Raw genomic sequence first — 26817 nt, forward strand, 5'->3', positions numbered from 1 at the left:
TGACCTAAAAATCCTTTGTGCTCTGCCCATTCATTCCTCCCTCCCCCTTAACCTGGACAACCACTGATATTTTTACTCTTTCCATAGTTCTGTCTTTTCCAGAATGTTATATAGTTGGAATCATATAGTAAGTAGCCTTTTCACATTGCCCTCTTTCACTTAGTAATATACATTTAAAGTTTCTGTTTCTCTGTCTTTTCATGGCTTAATTGCTAATTTCTTTTAGTGCTGAATAATAAATAGTCCATTGTCTGGATATACCACAGTCTGTTTACCCATTCACCTGTTAAAGGACATCTTGGTTGCTTCTAAGTTTTGGCAATTATAATTAAAGCCACTATAAACATCCATGTGTGTATAAACATATATATATATATAAAAGCATCGCTACAGTTCTTTATAGTTGTTAATATGTAATAGAATCTGAATTCACAGAGAAAGAAAAAAAACCCATCAAAAAAGAAAACTCCAGGTCCAGATAGCTTCACTGGCAAAATCTACCAAGTATTTAAGGAAGAAATGATACTAATTCTGCACAAACACTTGAGAATAGGACAGAAGGAATATGTCCCAAATAATTTTGGGACATTAGTCTGATAAAACCAAAGGTATTATAAGAAAATAAAATCATAGGCCAGTATCACTCATGAACATAGATGCAAAAATTCTCAATGATATATAGCACACCAATTTCAGAAATACATAAAAGGGATAATACATCAAGTGGAGTTTATAATAGGAATGTAAGGTTGGTTCAACATTCAAATATCAGTAAAATTCACAACAGAAGCAATTTAAATAAGGAAAACTATAAACCATATCAACAGATTCAAAAAGATAATTTGCCAAAATTCATCGTCTATTCATGGTAAGAACTCTAGGCAAACTATAAATTAAAAAACATCCTCAACCTAATAAAAAGCATCTAAGAAATATCTGCTAACCTGCTTGGTGATGAAAGACTGAATGTTTTCACCCTAAGATCTAGAACAAATCAAGGGTGTCAACTACCTCCATCTATTCAACATCACTGAACTGGATCCTCTGGCACTGCAATCAGGCAAGACAATGAATAAAATGTATATAGACTGGAATGGAAAAAACAAAAATGTCTCTATTCTCAGACAACATGAATATCTATGTAGAAAATCCAAAAGGATCTTTAAAAAAAAACTACTAAAACTGCTCTGTGAGAAAACAGAATGGTGGATACAAAGGGCTGGGGACAGTTATTGTTTAATAGGTATAGTTTCAGGTTTGTGAGATCTGTTGCACAGTAATGTGGATGTATTTAACACTACTTAACTGCATACTGAAAAATGGTTAAGATGAACTTTACATTATGTAGGTTTTGTTTTTTTTACCACAATCTAAAATAAAATAAAAAAGCAATAGAAATCCATGCTTCTGTCTTAAGCATGGGCATGACTTGATTATATTTGAATTTTAAGATGATTAGTTTTTCTGCCTTTCACCTACTGCTGTAATGAAATGCATGACATATGCTAATAGATATCTTTACATTGAATTATATCAGTATTCCGGGAATAAACACCAACTGAAAAAAAAGTGAGTTATATTTTTATATACTAGGCAAGCAACCACTGAAGATGAAAGAAAATTTAAACACCATTCGCCATAATGCCTAAAACTATAAATCACGTAGCTATGACTCTAAAAAAATATGTGCAAGATTTGTATGCTGAAAATTATAACTACTTAAGAGAAAAATTTATTTAAAAAACAGACCTAAATAAATGGAGACATACCATGTACCTGAATTAGAAGACTCAATATTAGAATGGCTGAAATTTTTTTTATAAGTTGATACTACCAAATGACCTGAGGATGTGGAGTAACTGGAACTCTCATACACTGCTGATCAGAGTGCAAAATGTTACAGACACTTGGAAAACAGTTTTTCAGTTTCTTAAAAAGTAAAACACTTACCATACCACCTAGAAAAATGAATAGAATCAATAAACAGAATAGTTCAACATGGTTGCCAAATGCACAATCAACTTAACAAAAATCAGTAACTTCACTCCAGCAGTAAAATAACTACACTTATGAAACATAAATAAGTACAATATCATTCACCATAACAAAAACTATATGATATCTAGGAATGCAAAAGATGTGTACAAGAAAATTTTTAAATCTAATTAACAAAACAGGCTTTTCTTAAAAAAATCACTTTATAAATACATGGAGAGATATCCATGTTCTTTAATGGGAAAACTTAATAAAGGTATTAGTTGTTCCCCAGGTCAATACATAAATTCAATGCCATCTCAAATTCCAGCTGAATTTTTAAAATAACTAATTAACTTACTCTAAAATATGTATAGAAAAATGAAAACACATGAATATTTCAGTTAATTTTCAAATAGATGAATAAAAAGTCACTTTTTTAGTGGTTTGCTATACTATATACATATATATATATTAAAAAGCAAAATAATTTTAAGATAATAGATTATGGGGTAGATGAGTAGATAAATGGACAAACTGCAGAGAAAGAGAGCAAAGTAGCACACACACACACACACACACACACACACACACACACACACACACACACACACACACCCTATGACCTGACCCTACATTTCTGCTCCTGGGTTTATACACCACAGGGAGTTTACTACGGGTCCATGTTAGAATCACAGAATGAGGATATAGATAAAACAATGGCCATAAATCGATCATTGCTGAAGCTGGATGATATTGAAACTTACATTCATTATAGTGCTCTTCCATTTTTGTGTATGCTCAAAATTTTCTGTAATAAACCCAAATGTCAGAACAAACAGTGCTTTGCTTAGTGCTACTTCAGTGAACCCCCCACCCCAGCCCCAGGGGCCTGGACCTACATACAAGCCCCTGGAGTTGGACACTGGATTTTTAGACCTACTCAGAGATAGAACACATGATGTACATAGGCTCAAGCTACTCAGGAGGAAGAGCCGGGGATGAGGCCAGATGCTTAAAGACCTGTGCCTTTCACAGAGAAGGCTGAAAATACTCCATTCAGTCTGCTGAAGCAGTGAAGACATTTAGCTTACACCAAGGGCTTTGCAAAAGAAAAAAATAAACATACCCAACAAATAATTAAAGACCAAAGCATGCTTACACTCCCCCCTAAATTTGGGGTCTAGATTTACCCCACTTGAATGGTATGGGAACTCTAAGGTAAGAGAATAACAAAAGCTAGTCCAGGACAACAAAAACCCCTGGGGACCCAGCAGCAGTAAACAGAGTCCCTCTGTAAGGACACTTTCATGAGCTAGGGCACATGGGGGCTCCCACAGCAAACAAAGTCTACTGAACATGAGCTCACAGTCAAATACACAAACCACAGGAAGGAACAGACTGCCCTAAAGGAGAATTTGATAATCTGAGAAATAGAAGTAATAGAACATGTAAATGAGTGAACTATTTTTTTTTTATGAAATAAGAACTACAATAAAAAAATAGTACAGACCAGTTCTGCCTCCTCCCAAAGACTCATGAATGACTCCCCATTGCCTTCTGAGTAAAAGCCAAGGTTTGTACAATGGTTTGTAAGTCCCCATGACCTCCTACCTTCCTGACATCATCTCACTCTGCTCCAGCTACAGTTGCCTGAGTCAGGCCTCTACCTGAGGGCCTTTGCACTGACAGTTCCGTATGCCTAGAATACACTTCCCCCAGATCACCACGTGGCTCACTCCTCGACTCCTCCAAGTCTATGTTCCGTTCAAATGTCACTTGCTTACTGAGGCCCTTACTGACCAGACTGCTTAAACTGCAACCCCACTCATACCTTGTATCCCTTCCCTGTCTGGCTGGCTGGTTTATTAATTTTTACACAGCATATATCATCATTTGACAGACTATATATTATATTGTTTACTGCCTTCCACCCCCAATTATAATGTACATTCAGTGAGAAAGATTGTTACCTGTTTTGATCAGTCCAGGATCCTGAGATCTCAGAACAGTGCCTACCATAAAGCAGGCGCTCAATAAATATTTGTTGAATGAAGAGACAGGGAAATCAGAGGGAACTGATCATTCTTGAAAAATATGAGGTACAATCCTCTCATTCATTCATGCATGTATATATGCGTGCTCAAACATTTACTAAGTGGTTATCTTGTACAAGACAGTGTCAAGGTATTCCTTTCCTCACTGAGGAATTTCTTCCCTCTTTTCCTAAAAATGACTAAAATAGGCTTTTCAAAAAATAATTTACTATAATATATTATTAGCATATTTTCTAAGTTATTAGAAGTTACAGACAGTATAGTAAAAACCACCTTTTACAGTTTAGCTTCCTGTTCCTTATTTTTAACCTTCCTTAGAACTACTGTGTGTGTGTGTGTGTGTCCACTCCATCAACCATCAATTTCTATATAACTGTGTAACTGAGTACAAACTCTTGACTCCTACTTACTCAGCTTATGGATTTTGAAAATATTCTACTTACTGCTGATACCTATACCCTTGGATACTGATACAGAAACGCTAGAAGTAGGTATTAAAATCTGCCCAAGAATGAGCTTAAAGTATATTATTTGGGAAGATGAAAGCAGACAGCTACAATATGGTATTATAATATCCACCTCTACTAAATTCCAATTGCATTCTTATGAACATTTACATACATGTGCATTCTGGTAAAAATAAAGCTTGTGCTGCATGCAAGACTTCAGAGGCACAAAACATAAAACAATATTACTATGTGCTTTTGACAAAAATTTCTGCTTATAATTCTCTTTGGTTATCTAAATAATTTTCAGAAAATGGTATTTTTCTTCTTTACGGTTACTATTTGCACCAAGCAGGATGCCCCATCTTGCAGAGTTATAAATTTAGAATTATGCTGTGTTGAGCCCAATCATAATCAGAACCTAAAATTATTCTTAGGTTTATATCACAGGAGTGTCACAACTGTTATACTAATGGTGTTTGAAATACTGTGTCATGTAGTTTAGGAAAAAAACTTATACATATAACACCCATTTTAAATTCTAACTATAGTATACATACTGGAAAAACAGTCACAGAATATCAAAACTGTTAGAGCCATTTGTATAAACTGTCATACCTCTCTTACTTATTTGATTATAAAACTGAGCACCATTTAGTAACTTTCAGGGCACGTTCACAGCTTTTTCATGTTCTGCCCAATGCTGCCATCTCCTGGTTCACTGTGTGACTGAGGGCAAAGCACATAAACTGATGTGCTCATTCAGAAAGGGAAAGACAGCTTTAACAATGGAAGCCTAAATAGTCCATATTTAAGTACTGTAAGAATTGTTAGTAATATATGAAAAATATGAATTATTTTATAAACATTTCAAAGATGTCACTCTGCTAATGCATTATTTAGGTCTTATTTTATTTTTTACACTTATTTTAATGGTGTCAACATTTTTTCACAGTTTCTCCTTAAGAATTTTATAAAATATTTTCTGGAAGTATATACTTCAAATTTAAAAAAATTTTTTTTGCATATAAGAAAGCAAAACCTATCATTAGATCATAGAGGAAAAAATAAAATCTTCATTTTACAAATAGTTTAATTCACTAGTATAATAACTCTACACTGCGATCAATTATATCTTTGTTATTTTTACCGAGGTATGACATAAAACACTATATTAGTTTCTGGTGTACAACATAATGATTTTCTATTTGTATATAATGCAAAATGATCACCACAGTAAGTCTGGTTAACACCTATCACTATACATAGTTACAAAAAATTTTTTTCTTGTGATGAGAACTGTCAAGACCTATTTCCTAGCAACTCTCAAATAACCAATACAGTATTATTAACTATAGTCACTATGCTGTACATTACATCCCCAGGATTTATTTATTTTTATTTTACAACTGGAAGTATGTCCCTTTTGATCCCCTTCACCCACTTTGACCAACCCCACCCCCTGCCACTGGCAACCACCAGTCCGTCCTCGGTATCTATAAGCTTGGTTTGGTTTTGTTTTTTTAAGAATCCATATATAAGTGAGATCATACAGTATTTATCTTTATATGATTATTTCATTTAGCATAATGCCCTCAAGGTCCATTCATATTGCCACAAATGGCAGGATTTCCTTCTTTTTTATGGCTGAATAGTTATTCCGTTGTGTATATACATATATACAGACAAAATACAAACATATATGTGTATCCATGCACCACACTTTATTTATCCATTCATCCATCAATGAACACACATGTCCTTTTTATTTTAGAGAAGAGGAACAAGTTCTGTCGTACTGGTACTGGACTGCCCAGAACTTTCCAGGAAACCCCTTTGCTGGACTCTTTCTTCCCTAGTTCTCCAGGCCTACCAGTGACTCCCAAAGGAAAGAAGTGCATAGAATCAGGTACTCAGGCTTTAAAGGACTCTCACGGGGATTTGATTCTTGCTACCTGCCCAGTGTGTGCATTTCCTGGACAACATCCCACCCAGTGCTTTCCCAGTCACTCCTTGAGTATCTTCAATGTCCCCAAGGGCATCATTTCATCCCAAGACCAAATGCCATTGAGCTACTCCTTACCAAGCTCAATAACTTCCTGTAGCATCTCTCTGTAGTCTTAATTCACCCTTGGCTGTGCCCCCGCCACGAATTTTTAACTCCTCTTTCACAGAGCAGCCCTTGTATAGCTGAACACTGCTCTCCTGTCCATCTTCTCTCTGGGAAAACTTTGCCTGCTCTCCCAGCCCCTCGCATGGCAGGTCTGCAGTGCTACTCCTTCCTGAGGCCTGCCGAGCCCGCCAGAGCCGTGCCTGTTGCCCTGTTACGCCACTGATAGCAGCTACAAGCACACCTGTGTTAGCTGGCAGTCACATCACGATGCCACTTGGTAAGTTTCCCTTGCCTTTTCCAAAACAACAATGCCACCGTTTAGTGCCTAAACAGTTGATTTTTTAGGCTGAAGAGAGACTTGATGATATTTCCTATGTTGACTACAGAGCCCATAACGCCAACTTGCTAAACCAGTAAATGTGTTAATAGTTACTGCTCTTTGAAGGCTCCTGTAAGCAGTTCCCCCCAAACCCACTTTTCCCTTATCTCCAGAGATTTGGTTGCCTTGCTAAGAAGTGCTTCCCAGACTCTGCTATGATTAGGTGTGGCTGCGTGACCAAGGGCGTGTAAGCAGAAGTGACATTTACAACTTCCAAAGCACCTTGTGAAAAAGCAATCCTTGGACTTCCCTTCTAATTCCTCCACGTTGATTTTCAGTATATGAGAAGAAGCACTAGCAAATGGAAGGCTCTGAAGGAGCCAGTTCTGGAACAGAGCTTGTTTCTGCCCACCTTATTTTTCATGAAGGATGAAGGAAAGGTTTTCGGGACTGGGGGGAAGTACTCTTCTGATTAAGTCACTGGGAAAAGTCCTTAAAGGATACATGGATTTTACTGAGGAAAATCTATCCTACTCCACCCTGACACTTAGAATTTTAAAGCTTTTCAATTCATCCTTATCATGAGAATATGATAAATGGATGGGCCTAAACCCTTGCCAAAAAAAACCCTGTGTGCATCAAAGGATACAATCAGAGTAAAAAGGCAGCCTATGGAATAAAGGAAAACATTTGGAAATCATGTATCTGATTAAGTGTTATTAAGTGTTATTTTTTGAGTCTAGAACGCAAAAAAAAAAAGAACTTAATTAAAAAATGGGCAAAGGACCTGAATAGACCTTTCTCCAAAGAAGAAACACAAGTACAGTCAATAAGCACATGAAAAGATGCTCCATATCCCTAATCATCAGGGAAATAAAAATGAAAACCACAATGAGATACGCCTCACACCTATTAAGATGGCTACTGCCATAACAAAATGGAAAATAACAAGTGCTGACAAGGATGCAGAGAAACTGGAACCCTTGTGCATTGCTAGCGGGAATGTAAAATAGTACAGCCACTATGGAAAACAGTATGGTGGTTCCCCCAAAAATTAAAAATACAATTGCCACATGATCCAGCAATTCCACTTGTGGGTAGAGACCCAAATGAATTGAAAGCGGAGTCTTGAAGAGGTATTTGTACACCCATGTTCACAGGAACACTAGTCACAACAGCCAAAAGAGAAGCAACCCAGGTGTCCCTCAGCAGAAGAATGGATTAAAAAATGTAGTATATCCATACAACTGAGTATAGTTCAGCCTTAAAAAGGAAGGAAATTTTGACACATGGTACAATATGGATGAACCTTGAGGATATTAAGCTGAGTGAAATAAGCCAGGCACAAAGAATACTGATTCTGCTTATCTGAAGTATCTAGAGTTGCCAAATTCAGAGAGGGAAAGTAGGATGGTTGTGGAGAGCTGGAGCAGGAGAGCCGGGGAGCTGAGTATGGAGCTTCCATTTGGGAAGAGGAAAGGCGCCCTGGAGCTTGGCTGCACAACAATGAGTGCACTTAATGCTACTGAACTCTATGCCTAAAAATGGTTAAGACAGTAAATTTTATGTTGTGTATATTTTACCACAAATCTTTAAACCATCTCAAATTTGTTCCAAGGCCACCTTTATGTTTGACTTTTAGGAAAATATCAGGCATAAAATACATTTAAAATGGAATCTGCTCAAGACCCTACCCCAGGAATACACAGTTCTAGGAAAATGGTTTCCTAACAAAGATAGGATGCTTCCAATGAAGGCAGAAATGGTCAATAAGCAAAAATGTTTTAGAGGAATGAGGACATGTCTATGCATAACACCACACAGTATAGGCATATTTAGAAGTTAACTTAAAATAATTTTGTTATCTTCCAATGAATAGCTTTTTAAAAAATCTATTTCAATCTCAACAAGACTTCAAATCACGTAAAGCTGAAGGGCTTCAAGCCCAGTTAATTATCTGTAGGTGGCAGTAAAAGCACAGTGTTTATGTCAAAGCAGCCCTGACATGTCAGGATGGGAACACTGGTTAATGTACACGAGCAGCCTAAAATTATTTCGTGCCCTCTTAGCTGTGTAAGATATACATTAAATAAATTGTAGTAACTTTCTCCAATACAGCCAATGTTTCTCTTGCCCAAACAACTTTCCATCCCAGGGCCTCTGCTTGAACAATCCTTATCTGTCTCTTTTTGGTCTCATTTTTTGCTTCATAAGTCTCTGTGATCACATCTACCTAGAAACATTAGGCATTCATTTGTTAGGACATAGTTTTAGGCATAGTTTTCTTTCTTACAGAAATGACAAACACCAGTCACCCAGCATGGTGACTGAGGGCCTGGAGTGTGTGCAGCACCATGCTAGGTGCACTGAAATACATCAAGATGCACAAAATGAGAAGAAGAATACAAGAGATGAGAGTACAATCAGGGGATGAATAACAAGGAGGATGGCACAGACACCACTAACTCCCAGTCCTAAAAACCTGCAGTTACCAATCCTAAATAAAGAAATACATTAATAATAGAAGAATAAATCCTTATGCTCGAGGCAGCACGAAGCAGCCTAAGGGGGCTGCATCCCTCTATCCAAACACATGCACCAGCAGGCTGCCTGCGGGTCTCTGAGGGTTGTACTAACTACCCACTTCCTTCCCTATTCTGTCAAGATTCTACTTAGACTGCATGGCTTACTGATGGCAAGGGCTGGAAGTCCTAAACCTCTCCGAGAATATATGGAAAGTAACAAGACAACATCATTGCAAAAATTCAGCTGATATGTCCCTGGTGCTAGATTAATATTTAAGCATAAGAGGAAGAGTTCCGGTAAACAGCTCTTCTGAGTAACCCAGATGAGTGCAGTTGTATTACCAAGGCAACAAGAAGCTTGGGGATCACAATGTCTCCAAGGGGATCTCTACCACAAGCTCTCCTGAGAGAGTTTCAAGGGAACAAGTGACCAAGAGGGGCAGCCTCTCAGACTCAGCAACTGGGCTGCCTTGGACTCAGCCCATCCCCACAGCTGCCTGCTATATAAAAGGAATGGTTAAAGGAAAAATAGTTAAAGGGATATGGGCAAATTAGCTGCAACAATCTAACAATCTACCAGAAGTGGAAAACATCTAAAGAATAAAGTGAAATAAATTAAGAATAAGTTGACTTAGAGATAAACTAAAAATAATGTAAAAACATACACACTAAAGAACAACACAATAAAAGACATGAAAGGAGGGCAAAGGCCAGGAGCTAACAGGACGGCTCAGGGTTCTGGGGGCTTTGGCACAGAGGAGGTCCCAAACACCCCCACACACACTCAGGGCTCCTGGGATGAGGTTTCACAATGAATCCTGGACACATTAAGGTTTCTAAGCACAAGACCTCAGGGCACAGAACTCCAAGTCCTGTGCCACGGCTCTCATCTCCAGTCCTGCAGAAATGCAGAGGGAAGACAAAGAGGAAACACTGTGCAATGGGGAGGCTTCCTTAGACCCTTATGAAGCCCGAGCTGGGGGCCTCTTGGAAAAAGCTTCATCCAGTTCCCCCTTCTGCCAGGTGGCAAAAGTGATGATCACAGAAAATAACTTTTTAGAAAGGTAACTCGGCTAATTAACTAGTGACACAGGCAGAGCTCCCACACTGCTAAACGTTCCAGTCTGAAAATTCCCAGAAAAATTTAAACATGCCACCAAGAAAAAAGGGGACACTTCAGGCAGAAAGAGAGACAAAGGGAACTAGTAATTTGATGTCTAAAACATGTCTTATACACAAGCTTCATGAATGAGAAGTATTAATAGATGAGAACTGAGACTCAAGGCGCTTTAAAAAAATCATAGAAATAGCTTACAAGAAGCAGAAAACGACTGAATGCAGTTTTTGCCAACTCAAAGCCCAACTTCAAAAAAATGTTTTTTTTTTCAATGTGAAACATAACACATATACGGAAGAGAGCAGCGTGCTGGAAAATCCATTTGCTTCTTTTCCCATCTCCACCCTGTTCTGTCCCAGAGGCTGAGAGCGCAGATTCTGTCCAAAGGCTCAAGGGCCTCGCTTTGGCTGAACTCCGCTAACGGGAGCCTCAGAGGAGGTTAGGTGAGGAGGGGCCTCAGGCCAGGGGACTTATTTCCCTGATTCCCTCCTGCAAGGTTACTTCTGGCTTAGTGTCCCTCAACAAAAAGTCACTGCTGTTCTCCAGGGGTCTCTGCAGGGTCCCTTTCCCCAGGATCTAGTGCCTGCTCCCTCCCGTGGTCTCTCTGGGCCTGAGGGTGGAAGGCCAACATGGCAGCCCTGCCAGAGGTTCCCCTTTGTCAGTGGGGTCCATTCTTTTGACAATAGACCCTATGAATATGCTCTCCTTGAACCATTCTAATTTAAGTCTGTTTTCTATTGAGACTCTTACAGAGACAAGGACAACACAAACATATACAACTTAATGAATGATCACAGAACAAACACTAGAGTCATCAACACCCAGGTCAGTAAACAGAACGAATCAGCATTCTGGAAGCTCTCCCAGTACTGAGCACACGCTCACTACTACATGCGCTACAATCCACCAAAAGTTCAATCACCTAAGCACGAATCCCTAGACATTTTGTTTGGCCTGTTTTCTGAAATTCATATAAATGGAATCATACAGTATGGATTCCTTCCTCTGGGTTTTTGCACTTAACACTATTACACCAGATTCACCCACAGTGTTACATGTGCCTTCAGTGTGATTTATTCTGATTCTGGAAAGTATTCAACTTCCTACACCACAACTGATTTACCCATTCTATAGTTATTGGGCATTTGGATTGCTCCTAATTTGGAGCTACTGGATATAATGCTACTATGAACATTCTTATTTATGTATGTCTCCTGGTGCATAGGAACATGCATTTCTACCTGGGAGTAGAATCTGAGTATTCACTGTATCTTCATTTGTTAACCCAACTGTTTTCCAAATTTAATCTAACACCAGCAGTGCACATGAGTCCCTGGTTGCCCTATATTCTCGCCAACACACGTCAGTCTTTCTCATTGTTGGCCTTTTGGTGAGTAGGTAATAATATCTTCGCATGGTTTTCATTTTCCTTCTTCTAGTTAGTTGTGAGGTTGAGCATACCTAACATGTTTACCAACCATTTGGCTATGTTAATTTTTTTGTGCTTAAGTTTTCAGCCAATAAATGGCAGAGACCTTCCTAGGCACCAGAATTAAATTTACAGGCTGAACTCAACTACAAAACCTTTCCTTGGGAATATCAACTTGTTAGTGAGAAACAGGGAAAGGAAGGCTGGTCCAGTCCCTCAGGAGATTTTTCTTTTATAGATCAAATTACTATTCTGATGATTCTCTATTAAGTAGGACCAACTTCAACAAAAATTACCAGAACGAAGTATAACACCATAAAACAGAGCACAAGACAACTCGCAATCTGAGAGTCAAGACTAAAGATCTCTGGTAATACTACCTGGGCCACTATTGTGTCCTCCCTTACTTGGCTGCTGGCAAGAAGATTAGATGCAATGATGCTTGTAAAGCACTTAGACACTTGCCTGATGATTATTTACCTCTGATTACTTCTGACAATACAGACAAGAGGAATGGCAGAGAGAGTAAAAAATTCTAAGTAACTTTTTAAGCAACAACCTTCAACCTTATAGACATGCAGTTACCTCGGTATACAGCTGCTTGTACACCAAGATCCTCAGTCACACACACTATCAGGGCTTGGATTTAAGTAACTTAACACATCCCTCGTTTCTTTACCAATCCTGATTCTCTACAATACCTTTTTCTTCCAACCTGTGACTTCCTCGTATTACTAAGTATTTTTCCCTACACACACATCTCCATACATCTGGAGCAGCTCTTACCTGTGAGACCAGAATCTATAGAAGGTGGCCATGTACATCACAATAACCAGAGAGTTCTACTCAGTCAGCTGTCCCGGGCTCTGACTGGCTGTCCCGTCAGTCAGTGAAATGTCACTGTAGAATCTCGACCTGGAGTCCTGCAGTGGGTGGGACTGACTTCCCTACCACGTAGAAGCCTTCTCCTGAGAGAATCTTTAATATCTTTAGGGAACTCTACTTCATCGCTGATTTAGATTTATTTTAACTGAAATACCTATCACTTTGGTTATTTGGGTTCAACTTGTTTGCTATGAGGTAAGTGTCTGATTGTCAAGATGTCTGTAAAATTTTAAAACTGCACAAATTTGCCAAAGAAGGGGAATTTGGCATAATACACTTTAGGAAATCAAGTGGAAAGAAAGTTTATACTAATTTGGCTGTAAGCTTACAGATCTAAGTTATTGGCATTTTTTATAAGAACACAGATTTAGACAAATAGTATCTCACTCTTCTTTATCCAGAAACTACTGTTCAACATATCTCCCCTCTAAAAAAAAGCATTCAGTTTAGATACAAGTTTGAAAAGAGGGGTGAGGTGTGCAGGATAAAGATTCCATAAAAGCAAAGTGGGAGAATACTAGGGCCCAACAACAGGAGTCTTACCCTCATTTGAAAGAGCACGCCTCGCTTCCCTGACCCTTCCTCTTTCTGGGGACTGGCCATCTACCTACCACTTGGGGATTGTGTGCTGATGGCCACCCACGCTGGGAACAAAAAATAATTACACACTGGTGTGTGGAACTAGGGTAAGCCCCCTGTACACTTGCTGTGGTAAAGAGCAGTATGCTAATAATGAGAAATACAAGTTTATCTGTGGCACAAATGTCTAATATAAGAACATGTTTTATAATGGGGATTTAGTGTGTAAATCTATTAAGCACATAGTTTGTAATAATTATAAAACTGGTTTAACTAAATTATATTCACTCAAAAACTGGGCTCAAGTACTAAATAAAAATTCACTTAGGGCTTTTAACATCTAAACAAGAATTCAAAAATGGAGCTAAAACAGATCTATTTCATAAAGTGAAGAGAACTCTGTAGCCCCTGGGAATATGCAAAATCCCTCTTTCATTGCAAAGTGAAAAATTTCTCTTACATTCATATTCCAAACTAAGTGAGAAAATTAAAGCTGCATGAAAGGTCTCTGAATGAAAAGTGAGTTCTTTATTTGAATAAAAAATTCATTAGGTTCAAGTCTTAAGGAAGCAAGCTAGACACTACAAAAATTCAATTCTTGATCCATTGTTTACTTGCTGCCAAATGGTTTGGAGGAATTTGTTTCACTCTAATTCTTTTGCAACATAAAATTACTGTGATGAGCCAGGAACGCAGCGGCTGATGTTAAGCACTGCAGGAGTCATGGAGAGAAGGCAAGGAGGGTCCCTGCCCCTGCCCCTGTCTCCACATTGGCCTTATGACTGGCAGGTTCCCATCACAGAAGATGTTCAGTGTCCCTAAGGCTGACGCTGGCCTCAGTAGTCCATCTGTGACTCCCTCAACCCTCCAGGTCTTCACCTACCTTTTCAGTCATACATCTTGCCAGTACTTAATAAATGCCTGTTATACATGTGCATATACAACACATGCAAACCCTTGAATACCTCAATTTAGTGGAGGATAAAAGACAAGTATCACAATAATAACACAATCACATGCCACTGCAGGGGTCAGTACCAAGTGCAAAGGAACCTTCCAGAGTGAACAGCCAACCCAGCCTCAAAGGCCAGAGAAAGGTTCCCGGAGAAGGCAGCATTTCAACTAAAACTTTAAGGATAAACAGTGGCTGGTCAAGCCAAGCAATGGGAGCACAGTGGGAAGAATAATGTTACATGCTGGCGAACAGTGAAGGGCCTGGAGGAGCAAAAGCAGATGGCCACACAAGGCCACAGCGCAGAGGAAGTGGGCAACGTGCGAGCTGATCCACCCTCAAGGTGTGCCTGCGGGGATTTCCTAACCAGCCCCTTGCTGCCTCTCTCTGAGATGAGCAATCAGAAAAAAGAATTTCCCTGTGTACCATAAAAGACTCGAATCTTAATGAGGTATATGTCATTGTTGTATCTGCTCATTTAGCAGCATAGGAACCCTTAATATTTACTTTTTAAAAGTTTGTCACAGGCTATATGAAATTAAGACAATGACAAAATTAGATCTGCAGATAACAGGTTCCTATCTCCAGCTGAAATATACCAAACTCCTAGACCATATAGGAAACATAACTCCATGTATAAAAAACTGATTAATGTAATTCAGCAATGAATAAAGCATGTCTAGTGAATAAATCAATATAAGCACCTCATAATGAGAAGTTATTGTAGCAGCTGGGGCAGAAATGGGAGGACAATGAACTGGGCACCTCAAGAAGCTGGGCCTGCTTGTCTCTGAGCTTTTCAGCAGGTCACTGGCCCCCTCTGGGCCTGGAATCCTCATCTACACAAGAAATAGTTGCTTTGATTGCCAATGCTTCCAAAACCCATTATGATGACAGGTTATCACATCAAAAATACTTAATCACCACAGGCAAGATTTTAAACATCTTCTCTAAGTCACAGACTTACTATAATTTTAACTGAGGAAACAAAAAAAGAGCAGGGGCCCACAAACTATCTTAAATTCTAAAAACAGTTAAGTTGGTGTATCTTTTAAAAGTTGGCAGATCATGCATAACCAAATGTAAAGATAATTAAAATTTTAGGACAAGCAAATGACATGATTTTTTAAAAAGAGAAAGTAAAAAATTGAATACAACTAGGCAGGCAGTGATTAGGGTTACTCACTTCCCTTTCCATTGGTTTCATTTCCCTTCTTAGGTTAAAGTGCTCCTCATATGTAAACTATTCATTCCACTGAAGACTTCTAGAATCCTTTCTGAGTGATTTGCAGTGATGTTTAGGCAAAAGGAATTCTTTCAAGACTTCCATGTGACCAAAAAGGAATAGAAGCACTGGGGACTTAAAAATAAAGCAAACCAGGATGGGTAAACATACATGCAATGCGGAAGCAAGTGAGTGAGGACCCCAATTTTAACCATTTAGAAATGTTTTAATAATAAAAAGGGGGCATTTTTAATTTTAGGAACTTTGGTAGTAAAGGGTTAACTCTGTTTGGGAGTACCTACTAAGTGCCAGGTACTATGTTAAGCACTTGGGACTTTTTGGTTTAGAGTCCTCACAGTCCTATCAGATGGGTGTTCTCTCTATTTTAACTTTATAGAAACCAAGTAGGAACAAAGGCTCAGAATGGTTAAGTAACTAGACAAAATCACAGCTTAGAAAGTGAAGAAACTGTACAATGAATTCCATTCTAGTTAATTATCAAATCTCATTCTCTTTCAATATATAATGTAGACTTTAAGCATCAAAATAAACAAATTGAAGACATTTCTCCCTCTTCGATTCTCTTAAGTATATCCTATTACTGTAAGGGGCGCTTATGCAAAGCGTGACTTCATAAACAAATCATTTGTGAAAGAGAAAAACCACATCCAGGGTAAAGTCATAAGTTGAAAAAGGCTTATTTCAGAGAGTACTTCCTGAAGGGGACAAACCAGCAATTACAGCCAAACAAGTACCTACTCCTGCATCAAGTTCTATTTTTGAAGCCACTTTTTAAAGCAACAGAAGAGCCTGAAACAAAAGAAATATAGCATTTCCTAAATATACCATTTCTTGAAGGAGCTATTTTAACACAAGCAACTCAAAGATAACTCTTTGTACCAAAAAAAGTTTCTAAAACAGCCTTTTGATGGACACGAGGTAAGTTGCATTTGACTAACTTCATCAGACTATTGAAGTAAATGCTGTACTTACTCAATTTCAAAATCATTGTTTTTGTTTTAGTAATACATTACTGAAACTATTTTGAAGGACCTTGAGATGGATATGCTGTCATCTTCTTGCACTACTATGATTTTTAATTTATTTTTGTTTTTATACATTAATAGCAAATGTAATTTTTTTCAACTTAAGGAAAATGTCGACATGATAAATCATAAGTATATTTAGGAATCTTTGTCACTTGGTTTCAATTACGCTGTTTCACAAAATGTAGTTAAAGGCTTTAAAAAAAAGAAAGACAACAGATTATTGCTGACTGAAATGCTTTTAAAACACTTGAGAAGAAAGCAAAGGGGATTAAGATACAAATTTCATTATCATAAAATAAGTGACTCACAGGAATAAAAAGTACAACATAGGGAATATAGTCAATAATATTGTAATTACTTTGTATGGTGATAGATGGTTAACTATACTTGTCATGATTAGTATGTCATTTCCTAACATATGTAATTGTCAAATTACTGTAATACACTTGAAAGCAATCAATGTTATATGTCAACTATACTTCAATTAAAAATATAATTAATAAGTACAACACTGATTTGAAACTAATCAGTTTTTAATATTTATCCAGATTTATTTGTGTGTGCAGAGCACAATGTGTACTAGAAATGCCTTTAAAACACATGCATCACACACGTTTTTCCACCTTAAGCAAATGAATACAAGTGTTGGTGACCTAAAGGTAGCTTAAGCCCAATGAGGGAAAAAGACTTGCTCAAAAATGGTATGTAAGTATGGAATCAACTGTGACAAAATTTGGGGATGAGGATGGGTGGAGGGAGTCCTGATGCAATATTAAAAGAGATAAAAGGTTATAAAAATTTCACTTACATCACAATTATGACTATTTAAAAAGTCACTGAAAGTTCAAAATAAGCCAGGCCTTCAAAATTGCTCCACTTTGTATATATGATACAGGAGACTTAATTTTTTTACATATCACTTTTCTCATATGATAGAAATTAATATTCTAGTTACTCTTAACATTTGGAAATTTTAACTAATACAGACTTTAAAATATATAGAATTCTATTCCACAATCATATTTAACCTAAATATTTGGCAAACCAGCTGTAGTCAAAAAGAAAGGAAAAAAGAGGGAGGAAAAACAAACTCTTATTTTGCGTCTGTAAATTAATTTTAAATTATTAACAGCCAATGATGCCACTGACCAAAGTGCTCATCTCGCCCACAGTTTTCACAAAAGAGACGCTCGGGGCTGAATCAGAGACAGCCCACTCTGCAAAGCAACATTTTTGAAGGAAGCTTTTCTTACACCTCCATTTCTCGAGGGGAGCCACAAGATTCCATCCCTCTGTAGACTGCCTGTTTTTAAAGTCATTGTTGGGGTGGCATCTCAGGCAGTGGAAGTTTCACACTGAGGGGTCAGTGATATTTACCATCACAACTGAACTTCTTTCCATTAGAAATGGACTCTTTTTTTTTGGTGACGGGAACTACTTTCAGCACAAACATTTATTGAGTGACTTCTTATGAGCGACTACTTGTCTTTGATATTCCTTTCAAAAATTTAATTTGACAAATCATACATGACCTGTATCTAAGTAGAGCGAGGGCATGAAAGTCACTATGTTAGGACATCTTATTCTCAAGGTGTTGCCTTTTATACACCATCACAGCAGTGAATCTGCTTCTCGGACACTGGTAAACACCATCTGGAAAACCCACCACTAGGCACTCCCAACAGTGCAGTAAAACGGGCTGATCTCTTTGTCAAGTTCTTGATCTGTAGATCATAGCACTGCTGTTTCTAGACCTATGATTATTTAGAGAGAAAAGAATACTATGAACAAGTGTTTGCCACTTAAAAAAACAACAGGCTTAATGGCCAACCAAGCAAGTCTTTGCTGACAAACTAGAGAGAAGTTCCTGTGGGTCACCTCGCCAATGGTTCCTTTCTTCATTCATCCATCAATTCAGCAAATATTTACTTACTGAGTACCCGCTGTGTACTCAATAGGCAGTGGAGATATAGCAATGGAATGGAAAAATTCTTGCTCTCAAGTGAGCATTTCTGTCAATATTCAGTAATTAACCAATTATATGTTTCCTTTATTAGTTATCGAATACATATTTTATTTTTTAAAATTGTATTTAATGAATAAAAATTCATTTAGACATTTCTAATCTGGATTATAAAATACTTAAACAGAATGAATATGATAAAAAGTAGCAAGCTATTTTGTAAGATTCAAATCAGAGTGGTCTTTCCCCAATTAGTCCCAAAGAATGCTTATTATAATAGGAACAATTGCTACCCAATTTCATACTCTAGAAAAAAAATCACAAAGAAAAGGTTATTCTTTCCAAGAGAAGGAAAGTAGGCAAGGAGAAAATGAATAAATCTGCCAGTGCATTATGACATTTTAACAAGGTACTACTTATCAGTAATTATACATAGGGGATGTATTTCTTAATAAATACACGACACATACATTGATTCTACAACATTAAATGCTCTCAGAATTAAAATCCACTGGCATGCCAAGTGTGGGAATGATAAGCATTTATCTTTCAACAAAGGGTCTAATTCCTCTTATTCTTAACTATTTTACAGTTTCTAAGTATCATGCTCACCACCGAGCTGTAAGATGACCACCCTACACAATCAAGCTCAACCTGGCCCTTCTAACAACTCACATCCAGATGAATATAAAATCGCAGCCCTTGTCTTTTACAGCTGTATCTTCGTAATTGGATTATTTGTTAATGTCACTGCCTTATGGGTGTTCAGCTGTACCACTAAAAAGAGAACCACTGTAACCATCTATATGATGAATGTGGCATTACTGGACTTAATATTTATAATGAGCTTACCCTTTCGAATGTTTTATTATGCAAAAGGTGAATGGCCATTTGGTGAGTACTTCTGCCAGATTCTTGGGGCTCTCACGGTGTTTTATCCAAGCATTGCTCTATGGCTTCTTGCTTTTATTAGTGCCGACAGATACATGGCCATTGTACAGCCGAAATACGCCAGAGAACTTAAAAACACATGCAAAGCCGTACTAGCTTGCGTGGGAGTCTGGATAATGACCCTGACAACCACCATCCCACTCCTACTGCTCCACGAGGACCCAGATAAAGCCTCCGCCCCCGCTACCTGCCTGAAGATTTCTGACATCATCCACCTAAAAGCTATGAACATGCTGAACTTCACTCGACTGATATTTTTTTTCTTGATTCCTCTGTTCATCATGATTGGGTGCTACTTGGTCATTATTCACAGTCTCCTGCATGGCAGGACATCTAAGCTGAAACCAAAAGTCAAGGAGAAGTCGATAAGGATCATCATCACGCTCGTGGTACAGGTGATCATCTGCTTTATGCCTTTCCACATCTGCTTTGCCTTCCTGATGCTAGAAGGGGATGATAACAGCTATAATCCCTGGGGAGCCTTTACCACCTTCCTCATGAACCTCAGCACCTGTTTGGATGTGATTCTCTACTACATTGTTTCAAAACAGTTCCAGGCTCGAGTCATTAGTGTCATGCTCTACCGAAACTACCTTCGGAGCATGCGCAGAAAAAGCTTCCGGTCAGGAAGTTTAAGGTCACTAAGCAACATAAACAGTGAAATGTTATGAATGATAAGTTTTTTGTCTTCATTCTCTTTAAATTCACTTTACTAGCTACCCTAGGGCCAGTGGGCATTCTGTATGAAACCATCAAGTCTCTTATCTCCTGAAAAAAAAAAAAAAAACAATAAACTTTAAAAATTCTTCTGTGGGATCTTATTATTGTGGCAACATAGTCAAATATTTTGAAGTATTCCAATAAATTCACAATTTTTATTTTTAAAACTTGAATGAAACATTTCATGAGTTACCGGGTGAAAAATAGTCAATTTGTGTGTCATATTCAAGTCAGTAGGCAAAAAAATCCCAGCTTCTGGTCAAAATAATTTGATTATGTTATTAAAGTATAATTTGAGTAAACCAAAGCTCAATTTGCTTTAATTTACACTCAGGATTGGTGGTGTAAGTCCAATACTTTATGTTGTAAACACCAAACTTTCTGGATTCCTCCACAAACAACTATGTAGGACTTGTTGCTTGTCACTTGCCACGCAGCACAATCAGCAGGAGCCAGCGCCTGCCAGTAAAGGCCATCACCATCAGCCCTCAACTACTCTGAATTCCTTTCTTTTGGTAACAGACTACGGTCAGTCAATAAACACTGAGCGCCTACTATGCACCCGACTTTACTTAAGATCATTGGGGAAAACCCAAGTTAAGATCCTATTTCTGCCCAATAATCCAAGTTCATTCCTATGACATGAGGTTTCTACTATATGGTGAAGTTTTCTTTCTCCAATATAAATAGTTTGCTCTTCTTATGTGATTAAACATCACATTACAAAAGAGAATGATTTTTTTCCGGGATAAATGTCACAGTATAAATAGCACTAGTAGGGGCCTTGGATTCTTATCCTAGCCTTGCCATTTAAGTTCCCCTAGTAAAGTAACAAACCAAGTAACTTCTCCACTTTAAAAAGAAAAGAATGTGAACTATAATCTACAAAGCCGATATATTCTAAATATGATGGAAGTATACAAATGAGTTGACCGTAATTTCCTCTGTGCTAAATCACCTTTACTCTTAACATGATCACCTCCTAAGAATCAAATAAATGCATTAGTTATAAATGGATTTCTATAATTAACATAGGTAAATTCATATTCTTAAAAAAAAAGAAAAAAGAAACACAAAAGAGCCTAATCATAAAGCAGCATTTTAGCACTGAAAGATCCCTTAGATAATCTCCTAGTCTAACTCTATTTTAAATATAAAGAAATTGAGGTCCAAAGAGGTTCTGTGACTTGCTCAGTTAAAGAACCAAGACTAAAAACCAAGTCTAGTTCTCCTCCTGTGTCACTCACCAATTTTTCAATACTAAAAAGCAAACAAGCTTACAGAATGTAAATATCCTCACAGCTACACAGGATAAAGGAGTCACAGTGGTCCTGAAACGTAGTTTCTCAACAAAGCGAAAACTACTTAGATTTAGTTTGAATAGTCGAGTGGGGAAGATGCTTTAATAAATATCTTTAAGTGAATAACTATTTCTAAAACAAGGGAAATGGCCCCTGTATTCATACACAGGCTTACGGTGTGTACATACAGTCATAGCCTACTCTCAATTGTACAGATTAATCTGTTCTTACGTAATTTATTAAATGGCAAGTTCTCTGCAATGGCTTTTTTTCATGAGAGACATGTTATTTGGGGGCATAAAGACTTTGTTGACACATGTTGAAAATGTATGTTATGGTTCTCACAAAAAGACTATAGATAATCTAAAACAGTTAAACTAAAAATAATTTTATTCAGTGTTATGATCAGATACAAAATATGGTATATATTCCAAAATTCCACTTACTCTGGAGGCATTTTGATTCTGGGAAAAAAATATAAAAGCCACATGTAAATATTAACAATTAATATTTGGACAGGTATGTGATAGACATGGATTTCCAGAAACACCTAATATATAATAACTTTTAATAATGGAGCTATCTTAGGCAAACATCTCCTGAATATAAGCATGAGCAACTTCTTCCTGAATGCATCTCCTCAAGCAAGGGAAACAAAAGCAAAAATGAACACATGGGACTACATCAAACTAAAAAGCTTCTGTACAGCAAAGGACACCATGAACAGAACAAAAAGGCAACCTACAATATGGGAGAATATTCATAAATGACATATCCAACAAGGGGTTAGCATTCAAAATATATAAAGAACTTACACACCTCAATACCCAAAAAGCAAATAACCCGATTAAAAAATGGGCAGAGGATATGAAGAGACAGTTCTCCAAAGAAGAAATTCAGATGGCCAACAGACACATGAAAAGATGCTCCACATCACTAATCATTAGGGAAATGCAAATTAAAACCACAGTGAGATATCACCTCACATCAGTTAGGATGGCCAGCATCAAAAAGACTAAGAACAACACATGCTGGTGAGGATGCGGAGAAAGGGGAACCCTCCTACACTGCTGGTGGGAATGTAAGCTAGTTCAACCATTGTGGAAAGCAATATGGAGGTTCCTCAAAAAACTTAAAATAGAAATACCATTTGACCCGGGAATCCCATTCCTTGGAATTTACCCAAAGAATACAACTTCTCAGATTCAAAAAGACATATGCACCCCTATGTTTATTGCAGCACTTTTTACAATAGCCAAGATATGGAAGCAACCTAAGTGTCCATCAGTAGATGAATGGATAAAGAAGATGTGGTACATATACACAATGGAATACTATTCGGCCATAGGAAAGGAACAAATCCTACCATTTGCAACAACATGGATGGAGCTGGAGGACATTATGCTCAGTGAAATAAGCCAGGCAGAGAAAGACAAATGACAAATGATTTCCCTCATTTGTGGGGTGTAACAATGAAGCAAAACTGAAGGAACAAAATAGCAGCAGACTCAGAGAGAATGAACTAGTGGTTACCAAAGGGGAGGGGTGTAGGAGGGTGGGTGGGGAGGGAGGGAGAAGGGGACTGAGGGGTATTATGTTTAGTACACATGGTGTGGGGGATCATGGAGGGAACAGTGTTGCACAGAGAAGGCACATAGTGGATCTGTGGCATCTTACTACACTGATGGACAGTGACTGCATTGGGGTGTGGGTGGGGACTTGATAATATGGGTAAATGTAGTAATCACATTGTTTCTTCATGTGAAACCTTCATAAGAGTGTATATCAATCATACCTTATAAAAAAAAGAGAGCATAAAAACAATAATAATGGAGCTATCTTTACTTTGAAAACCTAATGACTATAATTTCTGAATTTCAAATAACAGTCATGAGAATCTATCAGATGCCAGGTATAATTTCTATGCAAAGCACTAGAGAAAGAGCTGAACAGGTTTATGGTTCAAAGATCTTACCTTACAGTCTTATGGGGCTACACTGTAATCAAGGCTATCCCTTCAACATCACTGAGCGTAAGGCAATGAGTACATAAGTAAAACTAGTTTTCCCTCAAACATCTAGTAGGGTGGACCAGAAGGCCCACATAGTGACTATGATAATGACCATGCAATGTAATAAATGCTGATACAGATCTTAAAAAATCTGTTGGAATACACATAAAGGGCAATTAATCTTGCCAAAGGTGACAGGGTACAGAAAGAAAACCACATAGGTATAAGAACACAAATACACAGCATGTCAAGAAAGCAGAATGACTGATGCAGGAGTGGCTTAAAACACTGGACTGGGGTCAGATTATGAAGGTTTTGAAGGGAAGAAAGGAAACCAATATGTTTCCGGGGGTGGGGGGTGCTACTGGTTATAATTCTCTCCACTGCCCTGTGAAGCATAGAGCATGACCCTCAATTTACATATGAGGGTCATCTATAAACTGAGCCCAGGAAATGGAAATTGAGAGAAGCAACTTGCTCAAGATTACACACACATAGTATATGGCAGAGATGGCATGTCAAATCTGGTCTATCTGATGCAAAGCTTATGTCATTCCAACAATTCCAGACTGCCTCAATGCTATCCTGGACGGGTTTGATTTTTCTTCTGACAGGAACAAGGATATAAAGGTTTTTAAAAGTAAGATTGGCATAGTCAAAGTAGTATTTTAGAAAGATAACTTCTGACAACATTGCACGGGATGCTCTAAAATTGACAGGAAAACTAGTTAGAGAATTACTGCAAACATCTAGGCAAGAAAATATTAGAGTTCAGACTGGCATAATCACAGGAGTAGAGAAGATGGAATATGTGAATGATTTACATAGGACTTGGAGTAAATAGGACTCAAGGCCTTACTCCAATGATGAGAAAAGAGAAAGATTTCCAGCTTGGATGACTGAGTAGATGGAAATGACATTAACTAAAATGAGGAATAAAAGGTGGAGGAGATGACAGTATAGAAAGAGAGGAGATCATAAGTGATGAGAGCTTCTAAACATGATTAATTTTTTTGAGTCTTAGAAGTCATTAGGAAGTATGATTCCAGAAAAATCTGGAAAGTAGTATGGGCTAGAATAGAGTAGGGAAACAAACAGCATGTTAACTGTAGTTGAAGTCATGGAGAGGACCAGAAAGCCCAGAGGAAGAGTAAGCCAGAGGAAGGAGCTGCAGACAGTAGGCGAGGTCAAAAAGGACCAGGAGAGAGAGCTGTGCTGGGGCTCAAGGAAGCAGGCTATTTCATGAGATAATGGGAGGTCAGAAGCATTTAATGTGCTACTGAAAGGTCAAATAAGACAACTAAAAATAAGCTGCTAGCTTTAGAGATTAGTTGGTTACTGGTGACCTTTTTAAGAGAAGTTTTAAAAGTGGTGAGGTTAAAAAAAAAAACAGAAGAACTAGAGAGAGTGCAGATAAATCTGGCATTGATGGGAAAGAAAAAGGTAACAAGATGTTATGTGAAAAACTGCGAATTAAAAAGCATTTTGACTAAAAAAAGAGAGTAGGTCTCTCTCCTGAGTTTCTGAAGCTTTGCTACCATCAAAGATACACAAAAATGCAGTCCAAGAAGTCTGTGTTTGAGAAAGCTTCAACACCATACTACATTTGGTGATTTCAAACACAAAGAGAAATATGTACTTACTCAGGTGATGTCTGAATTAACATTCATGATGTCTTTTAAAGGGGATCCTATAACTTGTGAATTTACTTAAGTTTGCAACTTTGGCTACAAATTAGATTTAAATAGGTAAATGTCTTCCTGCCTTCATAAATAAAAATATTTCCACCAACTTCAAAATTGAATCAATCCTCCTTATGTTTATCAGTTAACAGGATTTCATTATATAATGAAATGTTATTCATATAAAGAAATAACTGTCATTCAGCTCTACATGCAATAGAAAAAAACTCATCAGAAAAAGGGACAATGTAAATAAGAATTAAAAGCTATGTTACTCCCATCCCCAAAGTTTATTCTAACACACACATACCAACACACACACACACACACACACACACCCTTCCATAGCTTACAGAGAACAAAAAAGAACTGAATGAGAAATATTTGGGAAAAATTACTGATTTGGTATTGCTGCTTCTTTTCTGACTCAACACGGCATCATTTCTGATGACTAGACTATTTTCCACAATAGCAGAAGAGTCAACTTAAAGTTCTCAGTCTAATTACAATCACAACTGTGGAATTCAATAAAAGCCGCATGATAACTATGACACAGAACTTCATCTGTCTTCATTCAAACACTATTCAGAATTACACATTATTAAACAGCTAAAGGTCAGCAATCATGCCAACTAAAATTCAGTAAATCCCATAAAGGGCAGCTACAGTGTAAATACTAATAAGGTAGTATGAAAGCTATTAGATCACTGTATTTTTAAAATGGAGATCTAAAGTGAATTTGAATCAAGATATGTATAATAGCCTAATAGTTCTCAAAAACACATACTTAAAATTACAATAACAATGAAGATAGTACACACCAAGTTTTAAATACTGGGTACCTTTGTTTCATAGTATCTCATCTCTCAAATACATTCTCAGATACTTAATTCAGAGATGTTTAAGGTCATTTATATATGCTAACAATTCTGTTCCTAGATACTAGTTATTTCATAAACTAATACATTTTTGAAGATCAGAAAGATATTAAATCATATTTATATACACTCTGAGTTAGGTTGGCTATTGCAGCTTGGCTACAAAGTTGTAACTTGAGGGTTGACTTTTTTTTCTTTGGTGGAAGTATATACATTATCAATTTTTAAAAACATCATCCTTCTCAAGCTTAATTCTGTTATCCAGATGAATTAGTTTTGTTATCTAACCTAAATGTTGTATTTTCATGTTTGATTAATTCACAAAATTATAAAGATAAAATTTCACTATAGAAACACAAAATTAATTCTACCTTCAGGACTAGAAGAGGAAATTCATCAAAAATTCTTTAAAATATGGGATTTTAAAGCTGAAAACAGGAGTGAGTGTAAAATAGATTCTGTTTCAAGAATACAATGAAAATGTAAGTACACATTGGATATTTCTACATATAGAATCAATTTTGTTGTTTCTCAAACTTTTAAAATATTCTTTTACTGACTTCTATGTACAGTCAGATACATGATTGGATACTTCAAATTAGATTTATGTAGTTATAAAGTAAGCTAATCTTTCAGAGCTA

The 26817-nt window shown here is 37.3% G+C and overlaps 2 protein-coding genes across 6 annotated transcripts in view; one reads left to right on the plus strand and one right to left on the minus strand.

Annotated features, from left to right (window-relative positions):
- UBAC2 (UBA domain containing 2) overlaps positions 1-26817 on the minus strand; it is a 158067-nt gene that overhangs the window by 104044 nt on the left and 27206 nt on the right. The window lies entirely within an intron of this gene.
- On the plus strand, positions 5622-26812 carry GPR18 (G protein-coupled receptor 18). Of its 2 annotated transcripts, XM_073212406.1 has the most exons (3): positions 5624-13060; positions 14473-16560; positions 19226-26812. In XM_073212406.1, the coding sequence occupies exon 3, from the start codon at positions 19260-19262 to the stop codon at positions 20253-20255; it is 996 nt and encodes a 331-aa protein (XP_073068507.1). In that variant the 5' UTR covers positions 5624-13060; positions 14473-16560; positions 19226-19259; the 3' UTR covers positions 20256-26812. The 2 variants fall into 2 exon arrangements, with proteins under 2 accessions (XP_073068508.1, XP_073068507.1); XM_073212407.1 differs by lacking the exon at positions 14473-16560 and having other exon boundaries at positions 5622-13060.

The sequence above is a fragment of the Manis javanica genome, chromosome 9 (genome assembly GCF_040802235.1).
Source record: "Manis javanica isolate MJ-LG chromosome 9, MJ_LKY, whole genome shotgun sequence".
NCBI classification, from domain to species: domain Eukaryota; kingdom Metazoa; phylum Chordata; class Mammalia; order Pholidota; family Manidae; genus Manis; species Manis javanica.

What these genes read in the sequence shown, in the direction of transcription:
- GPR18 (XM_073212407.1), top strand. Translation starts at nt 19,260, where the DNA reads ATGACCACCCTACACAATCAAGCTCAACCTGGCCCTTCTAACAACTCA.